The 26,757-nt window shown below is 27.7% G+C and overlaps 1 protein-coding gene across 1 annotated transcript; it reads right to left on the reverse strand.

The window, feature by feature from the left end:
- Positions 1 to 2,794: 2,794 nt before the first annotated feature.
- Positions 2,795 to 5,239, reverse strand: LOC100206743 (soma ferritin). Its single transcript, XM_065788961.1, has 3 exons — positions 4,449 to 5,239; positions 3,312 to 3,404; positions 2,795 to 3,203 (listed from the first exon to the last, which is right to left on the reverse strand). The coding sequence occupies exons 1-3, from the start codon at positions 4,548 to 4,550 to the stop codon at positions 2,886 to 2,888; spliced, it is 513 nt and encodes a 170-aa protein (XP_065645033.1). The 5' UTR covers positions 4,551 to 5,239; the 3' UTR covers positions 2,795 to 2,885.
- Between the last annotated feature and the right edge of the window lie 21,518 nt (positions 5,240 to 26,757).

Here is a 26,757-nt window from a genome sequence, read left to right on the forward strand (position 1 = left end):
GGTCTTCTGCAAGTTTCCCGCGTTCTTTTAATATTAATGATACCCTGCAGTTATATATTTTGTATTCTATAAAATTGTGAGATTTTTTTTTTTTCTCTTACCATTATATATTTTATAAACACTGTAAATTTGTATCAGTTATATAGAATCACAATATTGTAAAGATAAAAAAACTAAAAAAAGCACGAGAGATTGGTTTTTTTCAAAGGTACGTTGAAGTTTCCTGTTCTTCTGGTATTGTATCTATTTTTGCTATTTTGGAAGAAGTTCTTTGGAAAGTGAGAAGGAACAAGTCCAAGTTTATATTTGAGCATAAATAACAAATTTTGGAATATATTGATTTGATATACATTTAATGGTTTCAAATTTTTTAAAAGTGGCTCAGTATACGAGAGTCTATTCTTATTAAAAACTATTCTTGCAGCTATTTTTTTTTGTTTTTGATATAGTGTGGTTAGTTTGAATTAACGAGTACTCGCCCATGCAACATTAGCGTATATGTAGTAGCTTTGTATGAATGAGAAGTATAGGAACTTTAAATTATCAGGAGACAGTATAGAACTAACTTGGTAAAGAATACCAATGTTTTTTGATATTTTAGGATTTAATATATCAATATGGGATTTCCATGAGAGTAAGTCGGGAGGTATTTTTATTAGGTTAGAATGAAAAAGAATGTATTTGTTTTTTTCTGTTTCAAGCGATAATTTGTTAGATTTTAACCAACTGTTTATTTTTTCGTATCGTAAGAAGTGGCTGCAAGCAATAATGATATTCGTTTTGAGAGTATTAATGAAATTAAGATTTTTGATATAGTAAATTAAATGTTTGATTTAATGCACTAAACACTGCTACGAAACACGTTAAATAAATTAGAAAACAATGTTGTTTTTTTGAAAAACATTTTTACATAATGAAAAACATTTTTAACAAAAAAAAAAAGAAGAAGAAGCCAATGTTTATCTATTCCTAAATTACTTCATGCACTAAAATTGAAACTAAGAAGTGAATTTAAGTACATAAAAATTGCTGAAAAAACCCCATTGAAGCCGCTAGAAAATGTTTGCTTGATAAAGGCTTGGCAGTATTCAAAAATTAGTAGATAAACTTTTAAGAAATCTTGCTTAGGTAGCCACATAGCTTATCTCCCACAGATATAATCTTTATATAATGGTATAACATTAAAAAGCTAAAGACAAAGAAAATTCAATAAGATGGCTATTCACATTTGGATAAAAAGATCTTCTAAAATACACATATTAATATGTGTATTTTAGAAGATCTTTTAACAATTTGTATCCTTAAATACTATGTGTATTTTAATAATTTTTAAAATACACATATTGTTAAAAGATATTTTTTAAAAGATCTTCTAAAACAAACTCTTTTGCTTTATGTTTATATGTAAAGAAAGTTTGTCGCCAAATGTATTGCAAAATCTATATTGTATGAAACCTAAAAACAAATATAATCTTTGAATTAATATCAATCTTATTACCCCCTTTTTGCTATAAAAGCAAAGACCAGTTTTTTGTTTCTCACCGAGGTCCTTATCTATGGAACAAAATGGTCTTAACAAATTTTGATTTTTATACCAAACTGACTTTAGCTTCATTCAAACAGAAAATTAAAAAAATTATATTTTTAATTGAAAATATCTTTATTTGTTTTTAATCGTTTTTTTTTTGTTTTGTATATTATTTGGTTTAACAATTTATCTTTACTTTTTAACATTTTATCTTGGCTTTTAAGTATTTTTGCATAAAAGTTTATGATTACTTCACTACAGACATAGTATTTTCATCAAAAATAAACATATATTGTAAAAGGCTTCATGACAAGATCCTAATGATATTCTAGAAGTCCAGTCGTTATTAGTGTTAAAATTGTAAAATATATCTGGTTATTGTAATTTTTTTAAACGACAAAATATATATTATAAAAAAAAAAAAACGTTTTGAAATTAAAAAGTTTTAAGCCTGTAAAATTAGGAAGTTATAAAGTTTGCCCTAAATGTTAAAGTTTAATTTTAGTTTAAAATAATTTTTAATATAAGCAATTATTTAACTAAAGTTTATACTAAAGATAAATGTATCTTGATACAATATGATTGTTTAGATGTTACAAGGGTTTTAGGAACAAAATAAAAAACCCAAAAAATAGTTTTGTTCACCTTTGTCTCATATCTGGCCCACTGTAAAATGGTTAGATCACTAACTTAAGGTTCGATGGCCAGATAACCGACATTGGTAAGTAAAGGGGCGTGAACTTTCTGGTTAAATACTCTTACGCGGTGCTCTGTGATGAGGTTTCTCCAAATCAACCTTAATAACAACAACAAAAAGAAATAAAAGGACTGGACTCTAGTCAATTTTTATATGATGTGAGTAGAATGTATTTCATTATAAAGCCTTAAACTAATCGCCTTTAAGATTTGTTTTTGTTTATTGTAAAATTATCTTTAAATATAATTTGTCTCATTTTGACCCGCACATTGCTAACTTTATTTATATCATTCCCCCTCCCACCCCCTACCCCACATTGAAAATTCATTCCAACGCCCCTATGCATAATAGTTAAATACCGTTTTTATATAGTATTGAGGTTCACATGTTTATTTTTTAATGTAAGCGAAACAAAATTATTACTAAAATTCGCCTTCTTATTAAGAAAAACGCGTGCACGAATGTATTGCAAACTTGCAAGCGGTCATTATACTTTTGATTAATGGCAAACTTTCCAACGTAAAAAATATTTTAGAAAATTTATTAGTTAAACTTTAAACGATAGTAACTTATTTTTTTCTTTTCTTTTCTTTTTTAACAATAAACATTGTTTGCACTGTATAGTCCTCAAGGCAAAACAATAAAAAAAAACGTTTTCATTTAACTTGACATGCTCAACTTATCAAATTGATAGACACCCAAGCCATCGCCGCATCTCTTAGCGTTAGTTATCAACTTGGCAATCTCATTGATTGACTCAACTTGTTCGTTCAAGAACTCTGATTCTAAGAAGTTGCACAAATGGGGATCACTGTGTTTTCCAGCGATGGCATGAACATTTAACAACGACTCGTTAACTTTCTTCTCCAAATCAAGCGCTGCTTCTAAAGCTGAAACCGGCGTTTCCACTTGAAATTGGGGAGCTTGAACATCCTTGTAAACTACTTGACCACCACGTTTATTTTGGTATTTTATAAGCTAAAAATTAAAACAATAAGAATATCATTATAAAAATTAAAAACCTTTTTAAACGCATTAAAAATAGATATTAAATATGAAAAAAGTTTAAAAAAAAACGGCGTTTACTTTCTGAGCATGTTCACGTTCTTCGTCTGATTGATGCTTGAAAAATTTGAAGTATCCAGCTAACGCAACATCATCTTGATCAAAACAATAAGCCTGTAAAAATTTGATTTTTAATTATTATATCCATAATATTTATACTATCTGAACAACATTTATATTATCTGACATTAAAAAGTAAAAAAAAACAATAAACAAACAACATTTATATTATCCGAACAACATTTTACTCCAAAATCTGTATTTTTTTAGTAGTATACTCCCTTAAGAATATTTTTCATAAATAGTAAAACCTCATCACTTATTAATATAAAAAAAAATATTTTTTTTGGCAATTACAACTTTTTTATTATTAATGGTACTTTATTTGGTAATTTAAAATCGACCGACATATTTAAATTTTCCAACTTTTCAAACGCATAATAAATAATCTTTAAAATTTATGCAGTTATAACTTCATGCTCATTTATGAAGGCAAGGCCGTCCTGATGAGATCTTAAAGGAGGGGATAGGGGTGACGTATCTGTTCTTTGACGAGTAAGGCCTGAAAAAGGTTTTTGCCGACTAAGATCTGTGAATAATAAAAAAAAGATCTTCGTTAGCTAACATTTGCCGACTGCCAACTAAAGTTCCAATTTTGCCGACTGCAGTATCCAAAATATACCAACTAGTTAATTTTCTAGGAAGGTTTGATCCCTTACGCCCTACCCTTTTCCTCGGGACGGCCTTTTATGAAGGGTTGAATTTTAATTTTTTTAGTACGAAAATATAGTTGACAAAATTCAAAAGTATTTGAACATTTGTATTAAAAAGCCTAATTGCAAATATTTCTAACAGAAACCAAACATTATGTTTACCCTCGCAAGTTGTGCACAACAGCATTACTCAACAAAATAAATCAACCAAGAAATAAAGATAGACGCCAAACTTTTTAACGTGTATGTTTTTTATTTTCTAATAAAAAAGACGCAAAACTTTTAGAGCATCGGAACGAAATTTTTAAAGCTTATCAATGGTACTTAAAAAACCATTCATCTATCAAGTGTTCTAATTTTTTTAAGTATTTATTGAAAAATAAAAGCTTTTTGCTTACAACAAATCGAAAAACGTACGAATTAAAAAAAAAAAGCTTGAACTTACCATAGAAAGATACTGGTAACTTGCATACAACTCCATGTTTATTTGGTTGTTAATAGCATCTTCACTTTCTCGGTCAAAGTTCTGTCTGCATTGAGAAACCATGATTTTTATGTTTGGGTTATGTATTAAAGTTTAAGATGTAGAGTTTTATAACACCGCGCTGGTTCTAACACTGTAGAAGCACAACTATGTTTAACCATCGAGTTTTGAAAAAATGCAAAAGTTTATAGATACTAGTCACGTGATAAAACAATTTTGATTGGTTAAATTGATTTCACTGGGCTACTGTTGGTTAAAAATGAAGTCATAGTAATTTGATTGGGCAAAGATAAATATTGCTTTGAAAACCCATAACTCAATTTTTTCAATTCTTTTTTGATTAAAATTTTTTTTTAAAAAGCATTAAGATTGAAATTTTTGAAAGACATAAAATGTAAAGTTAATCGTTGGGAAATTAAAGGTTCCTGTGTTTTTTCTATAATAAACATTCCAATATTTTTTTATGATAAACATTCCAATGTTTTCTTCTATAATAAAAGTTGTTGTGATTATTCTATATTACCATATCTAAAGCTCTAAATAAACCTTTATTATTTAGAATGAATTTTTCCAATGCATTTCAGTGCGGTTTTTTCTGCCACAATATTGCTGCCAATCACTTGTTGCATTGTGCTAATTAGCACAACACAACGTTAGCTAACAATCATCTACAGAACCTATCTACAGAAAACCTAGCTACAAACTAATTAATAATTACTTAATAATACAATATTTTTGCAAGTTTAAACTTCAATTTGAAGAATTTTTTTTTTCTAATTTAAAAATAGTTAAATAAAAATATTCAAAAGATGCTTAAAAGTTTGAATAGAAAGTTGAAATATTTAATCAAAGTCATACTATATGCCAACGGCGTGTAAACTGTTTATTAGAAAAAACGTTTATGTTTAATTCATATGTTTATACTTTTATCATATTTACGGTGTATAGAATGTATGTTGAATATATGTATTGTAAATATATACAGTAGGGTGGAGTGAATTTTAGTTTTTTTTACAATTCGTATAGCCTGGGTGTGCAAAAGTTGTCTATTCATTTTAGAAATACTCTGGAAAAATATCAATGCTCTAGGAAATTATCTTGAGGTGCCTCAAGACCTTTAAAAATTTAATGGGTCCCTAATATTATGTAAAAAAAAAATTTTTCAAAAGTATGTCATGTTGGGTCTCAAAAGAAGCAAAATTTCATAAAAATTTCAAAAACAACAATTTTTTTTAAAAAATAATTGTTATTTTTGAAATTTTTATAAAATTTTGCTTCTTTTGAGACCCAACATGACATACTTTTGAAAAACTTTTTTTTACATAATATTAGGGACCCATTAAAATTTTAAAGGTCTTAAGGCACCTCAAAATAATTTCCTAGAGCATTGATATTTTTCCAGAGTATTTCAGAGTAATTGTAAAAAAAACTAAAATTCACTCGTGGAATATGTATAACTTGTATGTGGAATAAAATATATAGCGAAGAATGTATATGTCAAGTATATGACACAATGAATATATCACAAGAATATATATGTGAAGTATATGAAACAATGCATATATACCAAGAATATCTAAAAAAGTATATATAATAAAATATATTTTATGTATAGTTATGTCTATGTTAAGTCTTTTAAGAAAATAATAAACAATCTAGTATGCGTGAATTCATTATTGAATCCTTAATCTTGATTTTCTATTTTACTAAAACCATCACTATCGAGTTTCTGATGAAAAATTCATTGTGACAACTGAATATAACAGTAAGCAATATATTATAACAAACTAATATAGTTTTGTATCGAGTTTCGGGTCTTAAAACATTATTTATCTTAAGAAATATTATTAAATTTTTCCAAATTTTAAAAAATCTCAAAATGATTGAATATTTATAAACAGAGATTAAAGTTATATAACTTTTTGAGTAGCCGTGGCGCAGTGGTAGCGCACTTGCCTAAGAAACAAAGGATTCTTTGTTCAAACCCCACCTTTGGGCAAGTTTTGCGACATGATGAAATGCTCATCCGCGGTGCTCTGTGATAAGACCGTAAGGACTTCTTGGGGCACCTAAAAAAAAAAATTAAAAAAAAAAAAAAAAATTAACAAAATTACACTGCTCTACGCTTCACAAGCCTATGCTTCATTAAATACATTTTTAAAATTTACAATGCGCAGTGTTTTTATGCAAACCGCTAAATCTTGCAATTTATATTTATCGCTGTTGTATATTCGTGTAAAAGTATATCATATCTAGTGCTGTAGTGAGGTAAGGACAGTGCAAGAGGTATAAATGCACCGGGCTCATGAGCGTCAAAAATCTAAGGAGCGCTAAAAAAGTTTAACTTTCTTGTTTTATTTTTGTTTTAAGGCTGAAAAATGGTAAAGGTTAAACTTCTTGTTATATTAAAATATACGAATTATTATTTAAAGCCATTTTGCCAACAACACTAAATATAAATATTTATAATCTATCTGGCTATCATTAACACAGTCAGTAACTTAGGTGTTTAACGCAAACACTAATATGTCTAGAGTTCGTCATTAGAAACCATAACTCGTAAGGAATTTTCCATAAACTACGTCACGCTGTAGGGTTGTTAGTAATTTTGTGAATACTCGTACAGGACTTGTTAATAAAGAGTTACGGTGTCGTTCTTTGAGAAGGCCCTGTTTGCTATGCATAAAGATACAATATTCCTTACGGCTTTTCTTTTGATTCTATTAAATGAATAAACTAATTTCCATATTTATCTATTTATTTGATCCAATTAAACTTTTGGTTAAGTTTAATTGAATCAAATTTTGTTAATGCCTTTAATTTTCTTGGGAATAATGAAAATTTTTCTTGGAATCCCAATCTCAAACAATAGCATTGAAGGAGCTGCGAAGACCATGTGAAGACAAATCAAACATAAAAAAAACCAAGTAAACTATTAGGTCTCAATATTTAGGTAAAGAAAGCTTTCTCGCAAATTTTAACTTTAATTATTTCTTAATTTCTTATTAATTGAACTTAAAACTGAACTTAAAACTGAACTTTAAAAAAAAAAAAAAAAAAATTAATTCATGATTTTTCAATGAATAAAAATTAAATATTTCCATGCTTTTAGAAGAAAGTGTTTAAGTTAATAGCGCTTCTTGTTATTTTTTAATAGTAGATGTTTTATTTATAAATTTACCAATTTTATGTTTGTTTATTTTATATAGTTAACGAAATTGCTTATGGTATTGTCCATAAATTACGTCACGCAATTTTTGACCGTTTTTGACCTAGCCCTCCCCCTTGTAACAAAATCTTAACACTTTAGTAACAAGTTAAACTTGCTACTAAAGTGTTATGATTTTGTGACGACAAATACAAAACTTGAAATTTTGTATGAGTTGTCACAAAATCACTAACTCCCCCACCCATTCCTCCTAAAGCGTGACGTAATTTATGGACGACCCCTATTTTCAAATTAGACTTTATTATTACGGAATTTATCATGGGGCTTGGCGATAAGACATATTAGTCTTCTTCTCGCCCCTGCTACCTATATATCTTCTATATAAATACCTGTAAATCTTCTATATATATCTTGCTACCTATATATCTATATATCTACCTATATTTCAATAAATTGCGTAGTTCCCCAAGGATCAATACTTGGACCCCTGCTATTTTTAATTTATATTAATGATATTTATTTGTCTTCAAAAATAGTTAATTTTTGCTGATGACACAAATGTTTTCTTTTCTGTCTCAAATTTAAAAAATATTTTTTATATTGTAAACACAGAATTAATATGTCTTAATGAGTGGTTTGAAGCAAATAAACTTTCATTAAATATTGAAAAAACGAAATATATTTTGTTTGCTAAGCCATCTAAATCCGAGAACCTTCCACTTAAATTACCTGAACTAACAATCAACAATATTAAAATAAAAGGAGCTTTTTTAATGAAAATACTAGGAATAATTTTCGATAAACATTTAAATTGGAAAAGCCAAAAAAATTAGTCGAGAACAAAGTTTCAAAGACTCTGGGGATTATGTACAAGACAAAACATCTTTTAAATAATTTATGTTTAAAAAATTTATACTTTTCATTTATACAGAGTCATATTAACTATTGTAATATTGCCTGGGCAAATAATCATTCATCTTTCCTAAAAATTATTTATACAAAACAAAAGCAAGCAAGTAGATTAGTTTTGGGCGCAAATAGATACGAAAGTGCCGAGCCGGGAAAAAACTCAAGGAAATAAATGTATACAAACTAAATATATATCATAACTTGTTATTTATGCTTAAACTTCAAAATGAAATGATTCCAAAATATTTTTTTAAACGTTTCACTCGAATTAATCATAAATATGAAACAAGACATTCAATGAGTAATTACTAAATCCCACTAACATCACTCAAAAAATCTGACTACTCGACTATATGCCGGGGACCACGCTTGTGGAATTCGGTTCTTGACGAAAATATGAAATAAATAAAACCTATTGCTACATTTAAAAGAACTATAAAAAAACACTTACTAAATTTAAACATTACGTACATTCTCTCATTTTTTTAAAAAAAATTGAAATAATTTTGTATCTTTAATTTTTTTTTTAGTTTATTTAATTTTAATATTTTATTGAATATGTATATGCATATGTAGCGAATTAATTTTTTTTATTGTCTTAAATGTGTATACGAATATGTGCAGATTTGATTTTTTTATTTGTTATCTTTATTTTAACTTTATCTTAAATTTCTTCTTTTTTTAACTTTAAGTTCTTTTTTTAACTTTAAGTTCGTTTTTAACCTTCAAATTTTTTTTTTTTAAACTTATTAATTTCACTCTTTTATATAATATTGGAAGATGTAAAATTTTATTGTATTTTTTTGTATTTCACAAAGGGGCTTGATGATAAATCATTTTGCCTTCTACTTGCCCCAGTCAGCTTGTAATCATATATATTTGTTTAAATTTATAGATAACATTGTAAAATGTGTAAAATGACGAAAAAAATAAATATAATTATAATTTTGCTATTAACATACGGATTGTATATATTTACACGCCAAAAGAAAAAAAATTGCAAACTTGATGCTGTCATACTTCAGGGGTAACTTCAGGCTGCAGTGTAACATCAGACAAAGCGTTCTTCATTTTTTTCTATTTTTTTTTTTTTTAAATGATGCCGCAAAACTACAAAAGTATACTAAACTTAATAGTGTTGTATGAATCTAGTTCTAAAGAAAATCTAAAAAAGCCAATGTAAGATCATATTGAAGAGTATTCGTAAAGCATCGGATAAGCAAAGGTTAAAAAATAAACCTTGCATGACCACATTAAAACTCCTAATTTAAAGCATAATACGATCCTGAGTACCAGGCATCAGGTGCATTAAAAGAATCCATTTTAAACAATTCCGTTACAACTTTGTTAATTTCTCATCATGATGCATACACACACACACACACACACACACACACACACACACACACACACACACACACACACACACACACACACACACAAAACACAGAGATAAAAAGTTTAATATTGCATCAGTGGCAGTTGAAGATATTGTTAAAGATAATGAAACTGATCTTTGTTTCATTTTTAAAAAAGAAGGTGATGACAAAACAATCGAAATGAATGAAAAAGAAAAATAAGAAAAAACTTTAGTCGATTTTTGATTTGAATGTCTGCGAATATTGTGGTTGTTAGTATCATTCAAAGTTTTTGGAAAATGCCACTGTCCAAATGTCTACTGATCGCATTGTATATCCTAAACAATAACTTGTATTGTATTTTTATTTAAGGCAAAATTTTTGCGTCTTATTCTCATTACAGAAATCAGTACCTGATTTAAACATAACAAAAAGGATTATAAATTAATTCTTTATTATTAATCATTACGTATAAGTTAATTTAAATGAGTTAGTTCATCAATAACTGTTTTTTGCTGTTGTTGTTGTTATTCTGAATAAAACTGTTTAATGAAACAGCTTTTTTCTATTAAAAAAAGACGTGTTGAACTCCCTAATGTTGCTAATTCATCTTTTGAAACCTTAAATTTCAAAAGTCCGGAGTTATTCCATTTTCCAAATTTTAATTTACGACCGAACATTTAGAATAATTATATATTGGGTAGATGATACCGCATTTACCAATAATAAAAATGATGAATTCTGAACAATTTTTACTATTTCTGATTGATTACAAACCGCCATTAAAGCATCATCAACATTAAAAAGGAAAGAGTGGTGGCGACAAATACCCTTGGCTTTAAGTTTGTTTTTGAGAAGTGTCTCATCGACCTTCTCGATGATTGAGATGATCAAATAAAATGAAAATTAAATAACCAAAAGTTTCATACCTACAACTTTCATTTTTAGGTTTTTTCTCTAAATAATGACTTACATTAATTTTGGTATTTTTTTCACTTGCAATGTTCACAAAGTCTTCCAAACTGCAGCAATATCGTTTTCCAGATTTTACTGTTGTCCAAACCATTCTTTTTATTTCTCCACCTATGCCATCAACTGCCCCCTTTTTCGTGTGATGTTGCAAAAAAAAAGACCAACGAATCTCAACAAGATTGTACAAATTATCATCTTGTGTCATGACAAATGAATTTTTGAATTGTGATGAAGGACCATCTGTGAAAAAATGTAATTTATAAATATTTTGATAACAACTTAATAAATGTTTGATAATGAACAAGACGGCATATTTATGATGAAGTAAACAATCGGATAAAATGGCATAGCAATGTGTATTGCTGATGAACCCAGAAAGCAGATTGAATCTCACTTTGCTCCATTATGGTGTAATTTTCACTGAAATCCATCTGATTTTAGAAAAATTAAAAATATAAATGGATAAATAGTTAGTTTATGAATATAACAAAAAGGTTAATACAAAATTATTAAGTTTTGTTATCGTACTATTAATGAAATTGCAATTTTACTTACTTATATAATCAATTCATTTTCTGATACATTTTGGCGACATAAACAAAAAGCTGCACTTTGTTGTCGCTTTATATACACATGACGTATATAATCTGGAAATTGCTGACACAGTAATCCGCATCCCTTTAACAAAGATGTTAGTAATTGTTCTAAGTTTGAAAACTTGGGCTTCCCCACTTTTAAATATGCTCACTTTTAAAAAGTGAATATGCTTCTCCTTTGGTCATCAGCATGTGACGAATTTGTCTCTAAAAGAAAACCAAAATTGTTTACAACAACTGAAAACCTTTATTGCAATTCCTTCATATAAATGATGTGTCATACCTTCTCTTTTGTTTTCATATTAATAACAGCATCTTTACGATCTGGAGCCATTTTAATGATAACTTATCGCAAATAAAAATCAAGAACTTAGCAATTAACCTCGTCCAAACTGGGTTAGTCAGGGCCTGATTCTGAAATATTAGAAAGTAGTATATTTTTACGTTTACAAGCTTCTTTCAAAAGATATTTTCTTTTGTTTGAATTGGCAGGTAATGCTGAATTAATTATTTCAAGTGCCTTACCAAAACTCCGCGGAAATAAAAAGGACTGTTCAGTATCAGATGTAGATTGGTTCACCTCTCGCTTTCGCTTCTTTCTTTCGCAATCTTTTTGACGTACTTTCTCTTTTTCGTTCACTTTGGCATAATATTCCAAGATACTTAGTTGTAATTTTTAATAATGAAATATTAAAAAATATCATTATCTTTAAGAATCAAAAAATCTGGGCCATGAAATCAACTTTATAGATCATAATCACATGTAATAAGATATTTTTTTTTTTTTTCGAAGTTTAAATAATTAAAACATGAAGAAAAACTTGTCCTCTATAACTTTTAAAATTATAGAAGATAAATTAAAATATCACCTATTTTCTTTCGAGTTCCATCTTTCAATTGAAAAAACATTCTTTTTTAAATTTCTTTTTTTTTTTTTGGCTTACTGGAATAGAAATGCTCTTCAGAATATTGCGAACTACTAGCAGTATGATTGAGTTGTTTCATTAAATGCTTCTGCCTTTTTCTTAGAGACCTATTTCTACAGTTTGCACTTTCTTAAAGACTATTGGAGCAGAAACAAAACAAAGTGGCTGTAAAATTAACAAAACATAAGTCCATACAAAGATGGATACTAATAGTGTGTCTTTTAATAAATTAAAAAAATGCTGCCACAAAAGTATTACAGCTAAAAAATTAAATGTAAGCAAATACGTAAAACTTCTTTTTAAAATAAACAGTATTTTTTGGAATTGGAAGAACTGGTTTTATTTTGGAAATATAAATATTTTTTGTGTATACAGCTTTCAAGGTCAAATTATTCCAGATTTCAGAAATAGTAAATTTATTTAAAAAGGAAAAAAATCATCAGTCAAATTATTTCAGATTTTTATAAAAAAAAAAAATTGATTTATTGTTGCTCAAAATTTAAATGATGTTTCAAAATTTAAATAATATCACAATTCTATTAGTTATATAAATACTATTTAACTTAGTCCAAAGTTAAAAAATATTTCTTACCCTAGGTCCACCAGATGAAAATTCTATTGTGGATATTTTAGACTGATTCAGTTTTTTTTTAATTATATGTAAAACAGCATCTTTAACCTCTCGTGGCATTTCACTTGAATCAGTGATTTAGTAAAAGTTATTTATGCTAAATATTTGTTTACTTTCATTTGTGGTGTTGCTTCATAATTTTTTGCTGTAAGAATTTTCACAATTTATATCTTGAAAAAGTACTTTTTTGTCACCAATCTTGCAAACAATAGTTAATCAATGACTTCAGATATGTGAACAGAATATGAAGGCTATCAATTGTGATGTTGGTTTAACATAATAAACATTTTAAATCACTTTCTAATTTATCTTTATCATTTGGTAAAATGCATAAACTACAGAATGAATGTTGAGAATTTTTTAACATGACAAAGCTGATTCATAACTTATAGCTAATTCATAACATTTCCACATATTTTACAAATACATAAGTTTATGTGTGAACTAAGTTTATGGTTTAGTTCCATAAAGTGTTCTTTATTTTTGGGTAGAGGCAATGAATCAAGAAATGATTTTAAATAAAACTGTGTCTATTTTTTATTCTTAGCTGGTCGCCCTACATTTGATATCGGTTTTCGACCAGGAAAACCAAAAGAACATTGACATTTAATTGAAAGACATTTTAACCAACTTTTTTTGACGTTTTAAAAACTTTTTTCTATTTTCAATGTTTCTAAGAGTAGTATAACACTTCATGTTTTCTCTAGGTGAAGAATCTTCTAAAATATTTATTTCAAAGGCTTCTCTGGATGAACATACTAAGAATCTTCTAAAATATTTATTTCAAAGACTTTATAAATTTGACCAACTTTACAGCCAGTTTTTAAATCTTGTCTAATAGATTGCTTCAAATTCTACATACTCTTAATAACTCTTGTTGATAACTGTTTGCCATATTTTGCAGAGATATTTTCGTAAAACTAACTCTATCCAAAAACAGCATATAACTTTATAAAAAAAATTACTGTTAATAAGAACTATTATTTTTGAAAAGAAGGATGACTAATACTAAGCACTTACCAGTGCTACAAAAATTTTAGATCTTCTAAAAAATGGCTCAATTAAATGTGTTAAATTTGCTAATAACAAAGTTTTGTTGATTGGTGTAAAACGAGCTTCAAACTCGACAAACAAACAAAAGTTTTATACTTAATCAAGTTCAATTATGACCGGTGTTTCAATTATGACCGGTTTTGTTTCATACCGCTAGGAATAATTTACCAAACAAAATCAAACAAGCAAAAACCAATCTGATAAAGAAGGATGTAATGAAAGCTTAACACGGTTAAACTAAATAATAATACCTACACATTTCCTGCTGACGCATGCGCATAATAAAATTTAAAGCTCTAATAAGTATTATATCACGGTGTAGCTATTCCTAATGAACACAGCTACATTCAAGAATTTTGACATACAGATAATAATATTTTTAAAAAGTGTAATGCAACAAATACAAGCTAAATCTAATGGACTAATTCATTAAAGCTTATGTTGAAAAATCTAATTAAGATTTTGTGTCCTCTTACGTTATTTATAAATATATTAGTTAGATATTAAATATAAAAAATATGTTTAAGAACAATACGTTTAATAAGGCATCCAAGTCCCCTGGAAGTAGACTATTGTTCTAACTTTCATAAGAAATCGAAGTCTTCTGGAAGTTGATTGTTCTTAATTTCAAAAGGCATCTATATCGTCTGGAGATAGGTTGTTGTTCTTGAACAGTATATATATATATATATATATATATATATATATATATATATATATATATATATATATATATATATATATATATATATATATATATATATATATATATATATATATATACTGTTGAAACAAAAACGGGAGATCGATATGAACTTGTAAAGCTCTGATTTTAGATGTAAAACCAGTTAAAAGTCATATGTTAAAACTACCTAGAAAATTATTATGTGATTTAGAGTCATTAATTAATTGCAATAGAAAAATCATAAAACGGAACAACATATAAGTTCTATATGAATCACATAACAAACTCATTTTCAAAATGATCATTATTTTTGATCAAATTGTCAAAAGTTGACAAATGCAATTAGGCGTACTGAGCTTTTAAATATAAATTTACATTTTAAAAATTAATTTTATTAAAATCTTTACTGCAAAGTATGGTAACTACAAAAGCAAAAGCAATCCCATTTATGGCATAGAATCTAAACTAACTTTTTGCAAACTTCAAACTGTTCAAAAGCTTATGCAACGCTACTCTTTTGTCCAACTACATCATCCTAAGAATTCAAAGTCAAGCAGAATTGTAAAGTTTTCCATTAAATTTTTGCAAAAATCACAGACATTTGGTTGAAATCTGACACTCCGACTCTTACAAACAGAAGTGTGTAGCAGAAAGTAGAGTTTTTTACCCAACAGTTTTTTTTTATATATATATTTTTTTTCTTATTCATAATAGTTATTTTACAATACTATTTTTATATAATTAAAATATGACTAGAGCAGGTAAAAGACAAAAAAGTATTATTGTCTAGCTCCCTTAATACTGTTTCTATATTTTTTTGAAAAAATAAACTATGTATTCCAATTACTATCCCAGTACCATACTAAATGTTAAAATTTTAGACTTTATTATAGGGTTGTTCGCCGTAAACAAAAACTTGCTAAAATTTCGCATTTTTATCTTCCGTATTTCAAGATGCTATTGTGGAAGCTGTACTAGCGCAAGTTCATCTTCCGTAACGCATTATATGAGAAAAGTAAATAATAATAATTCCGTAAAAACCATTTAAGAAAAGAAACTTGAAAAACAAATCATTTTGAAAGAATACTTGAACAGTTTCTTACGGAAGAAGCGTTACGGAATGTGCGCTTACGGAATAGATTCGAAAGCATTCATTAAACTGTTATACAAAAAAGTTTTATTATTTATTATTTAAATAAAATAATGTTGTTAAATGATTCTTCAATAGTTTACACAATATATCTAGTATACATACATGCATACATACATACATACATACATACATACATACATACATACATACATACATACTAAAATACATACATACATACATACATACATACATACATACATACATACATACATACATACATACATACATACATACATACATACATACATACATACATACATACATAAATACATACATACATACATACATACATACATACATACATACATACATACATACATACATACATACATACATACATACATACATACATACATACATACATACATACATACATACATACATACATACATACATACATACATACATACATACATACATACATACATACATACATACATACATACATTCTGAATGTTTTTAATAATATAGGCATTTTTTTTATTTTAATTTTTTTTAGTAAAATGTTTTTATTTTTATTTTTTTTACTATAAATCATGCGCAGAGTTTTGCTACATCAACTATCTTATAGCCTGACTCGTAACCGAGTGCTGCTACATCGACTATCTTATAGCCTGACTCGCAAGGGAGCGCTACTACATCGGCTGAGGGTTTGGTTGGGTCAGGCAGTCTCTCAATTAAAAAAAAAAAATAATTCTGGTCTTGCATTTTAATTTTTTTTTGTGTCAACAAAATACGGAAAAACTTTCTGACAAACAGTTAGGAGTTAAAAAAAAGTTAGAAGTTAGAAGTTAAGAAAATTAAGATGCAGGGCTGAAACAGAAATTAAGGGGGTTTTACGCGGCTAAAATTTGATTTAAAAAAAATGAAACTTTGAGTTAGTTTTGAGGGAAAGGGCAATGCTCCCACCGCAACATGTTTCTATGCCAGTGTTTATATATATTTATATTTATCAAGTACCAACTTTGGTTTACTTCCGACTTTCGGTTGTTTATTGCCTTTGGCTTAGCGGAAATGGAGGTTTACTCTTATTCCATATATAAAAACTTAGTAAATATTTGGTTCCATTAAAAAGTTTAATCAAACTTTAAGTGCTGTTTGGTTGTAGTCAGTTCTTACTGAATCTTGCAATTAATTTATCACTACTTTTCAGACTAGCTACAGCTCTGAATTTTGCAGCACTTGTATAGTCCTGGTGAGCTTCTATGTTAAAATTTTTTTAGGGGCGAAGACCCGGAAAAGGGTTGTATTGTACGTGGCCGTTTTTTCGCTACAAATTCTTGCAAATAATTTTTTACTGCTCTCCAAAACAGCTAGAGCTTTATAGCTTTCAGCAATTGTATAGTCTCAATAACGTTGGGGTGTTAAAAATCAAAGCATTTTCCAGGACCAACGGTACAAGGGGCAACAAATGCCCTTCCCACACTGAATTTTGTTTTATTAATTGAGGTTAACATTTTTAAAAAAATCATTGAAAATGATGTCTTTAAAACGTTTTTAAATTTACTTGGTATTATTGAGGTGATAAAAGCGAAAGTGAATATAACAGAGCACCTCAAAAATATAAAAAATTGAAACTGACTAAACATGAAATTATTCCATTTGAAAACAAGTAAGTGCTATTTTTAGGGATTTTATAATATAATTAAGTTTTAGCATTCATCGCTCAAATTAGATCTTTATTTGATTTCAACAAAGGAATAGTTTCCCGATTTCGCAATTGCATTTGTATGTTAACGTTGTTCAAGTTATCTTCATTATTTAACTCTTATTCATTAAATGACATTCTAAAAAGTGTATTTTATGAAAGTCTTGATTTTTAATCAAGACTTTCATAAAACGTAAGTTTTTTTCCGTTAAGAACTGCTTCGCAAGTTGCGGTGCAAAAGAGTTTTGTTTCGAAAGAAATTTGGTTTTTTATCATTATTTTAAAAAATAAAACCTTAGAAAATTCATATGTTGCAATACTGAAAATAAAATTTTATTATAAACATTTTGCAATATAAAAATTTTATTTTTTAAAATTATATCCTTTTGACCAACAAATTTTTTTCATAGACTTTAAAACGTCGTTTAGCGAAAGAGCTCGTTTCGCAAGTGCGACTTCCGTAAGCGCTACTTTCGTATGTAACAAAATAGTTTTATTTCGTAGTTCAACTTACCAAAGGCTACATTTCGTAAGTAGCATTTGCGAAATGAACATCGACGATTTTTTTTGTTTCGCAAAATTCGGTACGAAAAAAAAAAATTCCTGATTCTCAACATCCTACCGAAAGAATTTTATTTTTCCGATATTGTACGAAATCTTCCGGTTAACAACTCTACTTTATTAAATTTTTTTTCTCTTATTCTCGTTTTCAAGATGTAATTGAAAACTTGAAAAATGTAATTAAGAAACGTTAGATGTAATTGAGAAGCTGAAGGTTGTAATTGAGAAACGTAAAATGTAATTGAGAACGTGATAGTTGTAATTAAGAAAAGTTTATAATATTGATTCTCAGAACAAATTTCTCTGTATTTTTACCTTAATTTACCTTGTAATTTAGGATTGGATCCTAATTTGGCCAAGGTGGCCGTATGGGTTTGTTTTTAATAAATGATAATATACTATCAAAAGAATAAAAAAGTGCTGAAAAAGGCATTTGCGGTTTTAGCGGTAACTGTAAAAATCCTTTCGGGTGTTGGAACTTTCCTTTTTTTTGTGTTTTATTTGAGAGGTCAGATGAATAATCAATAAAATGTAAATCATTTATTTACAAAAAAATATAAAGATTTAAACCGAATTTAAACAATATTATTAAAAATCATAGCAATATTCAGTTAAAAAAAACTTTGTTCATCTTCCATATTTAAAATCATTGCGTAATGTTTCGTAGTACGTTGAACAGCACACGCACAATCACCTCATATTATTATATTTTTTTCCACTGGACTAGTTTTTTCCAAATACTGCATTAGTTGTTCCACAATCCCAGCACTGAATACAAATGGAATGCAAATTGCATTTTTAATGTTACTTTTAATTTTAAACCAGATTATTTCCACCGGGTTTAGCATTGGACTGATGGGTTCTAAACGTAACAACTGAGTTGTAGAATTTTCAAACATCCTTTCCAAACGGGCGTGATATGGATTATTGTCTGTTACAATGACCGAATCATCTATCTAAAAGACTCCCAGGTTTAACCCACTGGTGAAACACAACCAACATCTACTCGTTATAAGAACCTGCATTAAGTGATTCAATGCGAGTTTCTATCATGACGACATTTGTTTTTGATATAGTTGCAATCAAATGTATATTTGCGCCTTTTGAAGCAGGCTTTTTCATTATTGCTCTTTATTCCTGTTTGGCACGTCCTTACGTTTTTCTACAAAAAATATTAAAACTTGTTTTATCCAACTAAACTGTATGATGACCGTTTGTTTTCAATACTGTTTCTTGTACAAAGTACCTTGTGCTTTTTTTTAAATGAAAGCAATCTGCCTTTGAGCTAATTTTTGTTGATGTGCTGACGCTAATATTATATTGTCTAATATTTTTGTTATGATCCTCAGTCAATTTTTTTGGTTCAAGTCCACCTTAAAAAGTTCCGATAAAATTTGAGTTTCCGCTGCCAGTTGAAAGTTAACTTATATTTGACCCCTAAATTTTGTGCCAGAGTCACCCAATCTTCATTTTGCTCAACGCATTCAACAACTCTACTTATGTCTTTCGATGAAGATAAAACGTAATGTTTTCTTTCAACTTTTTTGGTTGTATGTATTTCATGCCGACAAATTGGACAAGTTAATTCTGATTGTTCCAGAAGCGGATGTAAGTTAATTTGGTGAAATAAATGCTGACACGGATTCAATTTAATAGCAAATCTTTGGGTCATAGTGAACTGACAAATAACACAACGATCTTTCAATTCCATTATTATTGCTGGTACATACAAATGCTTAATTTGATATTGTTAATTTATTAAAATTCATGCTACAGAAAATCTTTTATAATGGCTTATAAGCTTACATTGTAAATTTGCAAATACAAATTATATTTTCTCATTTACATATTACGATTTCTTAATTACAATTTATGTGTTCTTAATTACAAATTACAATTTTTTTATTTAAATGTGGCGTTTTTCAATTACATTTTACGGTTTCTAAATTACATTTTTTGTTTCTTAATTACATATTACGATATATAAATTACATGTTGAGTTTCTCAATTACATATTACAATTTCTTAATTACAAATTTCATGTTCTCCATTACATCTTTAAACGATTTAGTATTAGTACAATTTAACTTAAGATATAATTTCAAAATATATAAAAGTGATAGTGTTTGTAAACAAGTTGGGGAGGGATTTTAAAAATGAAAGGGAGTGTGAGATAGCTCCTAACTAAGTAACTGGATTTAAAATTAATTTTAAAGTTTGAATGGAACTTATAGTTTTACTATGATTAGGAAGAAATCCATGTTTTATTGAGAGTTCAGAATGTTTAAACAATCAAGTTTTTGGTACTTGATAATTACACAAATAGTGTTTTGTTCGATATTCTTGATATTAATACTGTAATTTAATAGTAATAGTAGTGTCGTTTCACTTTCGTTTTTAAAGTAGTTTCTAGGCTTCTATGCGCGGATTAGCATTCTAGGCTTCTATGCGCGGATCAGCATTCTACGCGGACTTTCAAGCAAGGTCTGCAAGCAAATTAGAGCTAATAAATTTTTAGTTTCAAGAAGAATTGACGTTGTTAATTGTTTAATTTTACAATAAAAATTTAAATAAAAGTTTGTTTGTTGTTAGTTGTTTGTATTTTTATAGCTTGTTTCCTTTTCTTTAAATACAATAAGACTGTTATTTGTGGACATGTAAGTGTATTTGCGTATATTTCAGTATATTTCTCTGTATCTATATGTATATTCAAAAAATAAGGTATAGAAGAAAGTAAAAAAAAATTCTGCTGAAAGTTGTCAAAAGAATGTTGTGTTATGCTTCTTTTTAAGTTATTTGAATGTACATTTAGATTTTTAAATTTGTTTTTAAATGGTTTCATCATTTTTATTACTTTAGATAAAGAATATACTAACCGATATTGCCAAAAAATATGGATTTTAATAAATCCTATATTTAAATTGTTATTCGTTTTTATTTTAAAAATTGTTATTTTAAATAATAATAAATATTTTAATTTTTGTTTATTAATTTTTGACCTCAATGGTAAACTAATGAGTTAAATTGTAGAGGTTATATAAACCTATATATCATATATTGTAAAGCAATCGCATTTGATTTTTTTTTTAATTAATTGCGTAACATCAGGCATTTTGATTTTTCATTCTTTATTTTTTTCTTTTGAATTGTTTTAAATAGTCAAACTACTTATATATATTTAAGACTTCTTATATTTAAGAAACCAAGTAGTGAATCTTACTTGGTTTTGTAAATATAAAACTGTTTTATATTTAAGATACCAAGTAAGATTCAACATTGTGTTTTTGTTTTTAATACCAAATAATATCTTTGTTATTAGGATTAAAGGTTTTTGTTGATTTATACTTGAAAATTATTATTTATCTTTTTGTAGATATGTTTAATACTTTGTAAATATGTTTACCACTATAGACTAATAATATTTTGATTTTTTTGTTTAATTACTTTTTTTTTTTGGATGGTCGATATTAGGATTAAATAAGTTACTAAAAGAAATACAATCAACTTAAAAATATTTGATGATTTAGTAAAATGATTAGAACTAGGCAAGCTGAAATTAATTGTCATCAAAATATGAGCAATGATGCTTGGTAAGAAGAAACTAATTTATACCTAAATTAGAACAATATGGTTAGACGAGTTGAAAGTAATTATCACATAAATGAAAGAGATAGGCCTTGGCGAGATTAATCATTCTCAAAATGTACGAAATGCTGCTATACAATCATAATGTAATGTATAGCAAGAAGTGATACAATTTTAGATTATAATTATTTAGGAGAAATGAGCTAGATCTGTCAGCAAAATATTTCTCGATGAAACTCGTTTTTTATGTTGCCATAATAGAAAGGTAGTTTTGCTTTCATTTTCACTATTTCTGCAAGATTTACAGGAAGCTATATCATAATTCTAATATCAATTTTTTTAAATATATTAGAATTTTATAGACCACCATGTTTTAAAATATGTGGTCAAGTTTTTCATTGTGTAGGTAATCTTAGGCCAGATCAATATATTCCACCAACACTATCAACTGTATATCTCTGACCCACTTGCAGCACTAAACTTTAGAAATCAATAACATCACAATTAACTTTGCTTACATAATTTAAAGTTTTATTTGCAAATATGGTTAGTGAAATTGCAGTTGTATTTGTTAGAGATGATGCTGCACCTGCTTCCAGGGAAGTTATTTACCCAAAAGATCATTTAAAAGTTTTATTGAGAATTTCAGCTAACTTAGATCCTACAGTTTATTCACTTTTTTTTCCAAGAGATGGCATATAATTGATGCGCAATCCTGAACATGCAGCGTTGGTTAGAAATCGTATATCTCAGTTTTACAATGAATTTAAGTTAAAATTTTGCCTTCGATTAGAAAAGATCATAACTTGTAAGATTCTTTTTCGTTTATTTATTATTCAGTTGTAACAATGGTAATATTACTGGAAATATGTTTAATTATAATAGTGAAATTAAAATGGATAATATTAGGCTCGAAGAAGTTATTAGTGTAGGTGGTAATAGGCAATTCAAAAATAGTTGTTGTCAAATAAAAGAGATAGATATAGGTTGGATGAAATTAATCGTTGTTGAAATGTAAGAAGTGCTGCTCATCGAGCAGATAAATTACTTGCAAGAATTCAATTTCAAGCTGTGTTAATGTCTGTTATTTTGATTTCACTTTAGACACTTGAGAACAAAGCAAAGTATGAATTTTTTTATTTATAGTAATACTATTTACATGTTTATTGTAATATATTGAGTGATTTATAGTGATATAGTATATATATTTATAGTAGTATTTAGATTAATAACATAAATGATTTTAAATTTTTAATAATTTCAAACATGTTATTTTTTTTTTTAGTTACCTTTATCATCACTTGATTAGTTTGCTTACTGTTGAAACATGGTTTTAATTTTGTAAATTTAATACGATGTAAATTTTACTCTATTAATCATTAGTCAACAGTTAGAGAGAAGCCGGAGCTTAATGAAGAAATGCTGGGAATTTATCTTTTAATCAAGGTAAAAATATTTTTGTTCACTGGTAACATAATAAAACTAGTTACTATTATCTATTGCATGTTCTTTTACTTTTTTTTAACACGCTACTTTAAAAACACTTTCTTTCTCTCCCGCTCTCTGTCTCTCTTAGATGAGAGGAAGAGAGGGAGAGAAAGAAAGTGATTTAGTTTTTTAGATAATATATCAAGTTAATAATGTGTTTTTATTAACTACTAATTACCCGGGTTGCTTACTGCTAGTTATAATTAATAATATAAAAAAAGATTTAAAAAAAATTTGGCGGCATGTAATTTTTTTATCTAAACATGAATGAGTACTATAAATACCTAAAATATAAAACTCCAAGCTCTCTCAGGAGTGGACTGGCACTAATGTATTTATTTGCATTTAATTTGAGGCGGCTTGCTTGTGTTTGGTTTTTTTATAGATGCGTGTTAGTTGTGACTATATATGATTTCCCATTCAATATTAAAAAGAATATCATAATTCATAGTATCAAAAGTTTTAAGAGATCAATACAAAGTCTAACAGTATACTAGTTTTGTTTAAACTCAATGTTTTTTTTTATTAAATTAGTTGCTGCGTGCTCTGTTGAGTGTCCTTTGCGTGTTCTGTCGAGTGTCCTTTGCGTGTTCTGTCGAGTATCTTTTGCGTGTTCTGACGAGTATCCTTTTCTAAATACAAACTTATTATTATCATATAGTAATTATTATTGTAATTATTAGTGTTTTGTTGTTGTAATAATAGTTATTTTTATTAATTATTTTATTGTCATTATTGCTGCTGTTATATTATTATTTTTATATTATTATAGTATAACTTTTTATAATTACTACTATTATTGATATCTATATTATATTTATTGTTGTTATTATCACTATTTTTATTATTATTGAATTTTACAGGTGTTTAATTAATTAGTACTCATTACTATTTCTAAATACCCTTGATGTAAGAACTTTTATTCAGAAATATATTTGATTTAATTTGATTTGCTGCCTCTGAAAAAAATATCTCCTGTTCTTGTTCTAGTAAATCAGGTATTACCCCTAAATGTGGGGATATAGTTCAAGACATTGAGTTTAATGACGAAAAAAAATCAAATAACACCTTTTAAGTCCAATAAAATTTGATCATATGTTAAATCAAGCACCTTGTTACCATTGTTGCAAAGATCTTTAAAAAATTTTCGTTTTTAGTTTAGTAACAAATATGCCTTTTGTAATATTGCCATACTCTTCCGCGATGCTCTATGATAAGACCGTTAGGACTTTAATGATAACAATAAAAAAAAAGGAAAGAACTGGAGTGAATTTTTAAAATGTAGTTGGGCTGCTTCAGATTGCTGTTCATTTCAAAACGTGGCACAGTGGGTCAGAGGTAAGCAAAACCTATCAAAACCAACTTTTATATTGGAAAAATTTCTTTTTGTAAATGTAATCTAGAGACCAAAGCACTCTAAAACTGTTATAATTTTTTCCCTGTTAAGATTTTGAGCTCAGTATATCAATTTTACCAACAAAAATGGCAACATTTTACGTTAAAAATATTGGTGAAAATGTAAAAAATCATATAAAAATGAAATATGGGGCCAGCAAGACAATTTTATAATATTTTAATTTCTTAAGGGTTTATATAAGTCCATTGACATCATATATTGAAATAAGAAGAAGATATATGATACTTTATTTTTTATGCTTTGCTTTTTTTCAAAGTGTTTTTCAACAAAACCCCTTAAAAAGCGTAACATTTTTTTAAACTCTCACCTTTACACAAGCAGAAAAACACTTCGCCGCACTAGGCCGCACTAGGCCACGCATAAAAATTTATGGAACCCTTTATGAAGGAGGATAGGAACAAATAAGGATTTGGAGGCTGGTAACAAATAAGCCCCAAAATTTCATCCTCTTCCTCATCCCAAACGTGAGGGCAACAAGTTGATGTAATATTTTTTGTACTATTCTGAACTAAACTAAAGTTCATTACTAAATTTTAAGTTTCATAGTATTATCTTTCAGGGTTCGAAAATTATGACCATATAAAATTTTTAACCCCCTCAAATTGAGGGGGGAAAGCTTTATATAATCATAACTTTTGGACGCTAAAATACTTGTTGCCTTCACGTTTGGGGTGAGGAATAAAATTTTGGGGCTTATTTGTTCCCAGCCTCCAATCATGGCAGTTATTTGCAAAGCGTCATTATTTGAAATAAGTATAAACATACAAACGTTTGGATTTCCTCTATGTCTGGAAGTTAGCTACCTTAAACACCAAAAAGTGATGGATCCATGACTGAGGAAAATATTTATTATTTTTATTTATGTATCCAAAATATTTTAATATATGTAAAAAGAAGAGTTTAGTTTAGTAAAGAGAAATTATTTTGTTTACGAGAAAAAAAGATTTTCAATTTCTCATTGTGTCGAAAGCGAGAAAACTACAGTTTTAGTACTTTTAGTTTTAATGTCGTATAAATAACTTTTCTAAAATGCCGTTTTCCTTTAGAAAATTGTTCTTGTTCATTAAATAATAATTTAAAATGGAAAACCAGTAAATTAATTGTGAAAAATAGTCATTTCATACTCCCTAATATTTATGTTTTAGAAAAAAACAGCAGAAAGCATTACACAATGAAATTCGCCAGGCCTCAAACAAACTAAGATCTTATGATGAATATGCTTTGCAGCTGCGTTACTAATGTACCCAGAATGCGGAGTAGTCAAGGAAAAGTCAAAGACTTCATTCAACCTGAGGAGGCTAAGGGGCTCTTGATGTACTAATGTATGATGTATGTCATCACCAGACCTAGGATAAGCGCCGATTAAATTAAACCTACTCATGAGTGGCGCTTAAATATTTCTGAGCAAAGAGTGAGCGCGAACGACATCAAATTTAGATGAACGTGAGCATGAGCGAACGCATTTTTGTTAGCGCTTAAAAATTACGCTCATTCTGCGCCATCTAGCGGACAAATATTGAACTCCATGTTGAAATGCGCCATCTAGCGGTCAAATATTTAACTTCATATTTAAAACATCACATGTTTTTAACCAGCCAGAGAATCTTCTTAATATTAATACTGCAGTTAACGTTTACCGTTGTTTCACTTTAAAAACTTTTCTGAATTTCAAATGGGCACGTTCTGAAAAAAACGCGGTCATTTTTGAAAAATCAAACAGGCAAGAAAGCGAAGATATATAAACTATTTGGAATTCAATTATTAATTATTATTTTATAAATATATAATGAAATTATAATAGAAACATTAAGATCAAGAAGTAATTATAGAAAATATATATTACATATTCTAAATATATATTTATATTTTTTATTTAAAGTGTAGCAAGAATCATTCATTTTAAATCGTTTCCATTTTGTTGTTTTAGCTTCATTTATGGTTTTTTAGATTTTTTGTTTTTATTGAGCTTATACTTTATTGCTTAAGAGGAAAATAGAGTAAGCTTAACTTTTGACTCGCATTTTTGTTATTTCTTTATTCAATAAATATACATGTATGATTTAAATTATTAAATAAACAGTAAACGGTAACAGTAAGAATTATATTATAGATTATATAT

Source organism: Hydra vulgaris, chromosome 01 (genome assembly GCF_038396675.1).
Source record: "Hydra vulgaris chromosome 01, alternate assembly HydraT2T_AEP".
Classification (NCBI taxonomy): Eukaryota; Metazoa; Cnidaria; class Hydrozoa; order Anthoathecata; family Hydridae; genus Hydra; species Hydra vulgaris.

Excerpts from the sequence above, each read along its gene's own strand:
- LOC100206743 (XM_065788961.1), bottom strand. The coding sequence starts at position 4,550 with ATGGTTTCTCAATGCAGACAGAACTTTGACCGAGAAAGTGAAGATGCT. Across the intron at positions 3,405-4,448 it reads GTTACCAGTATCTTTCTATG|GCTTATTGTTTTGATCAAGA; the intron begins GTAAGTTCAAGC and ends AAATTTTTACAG. Across the intron at positions 3,204-3,311 it reads AACGTGAACATGCTCAGAAA|CTTATAAAATACCAAAATAA; the intron begins GTAAACGCCGTT and ends TTTAATTTTTAG.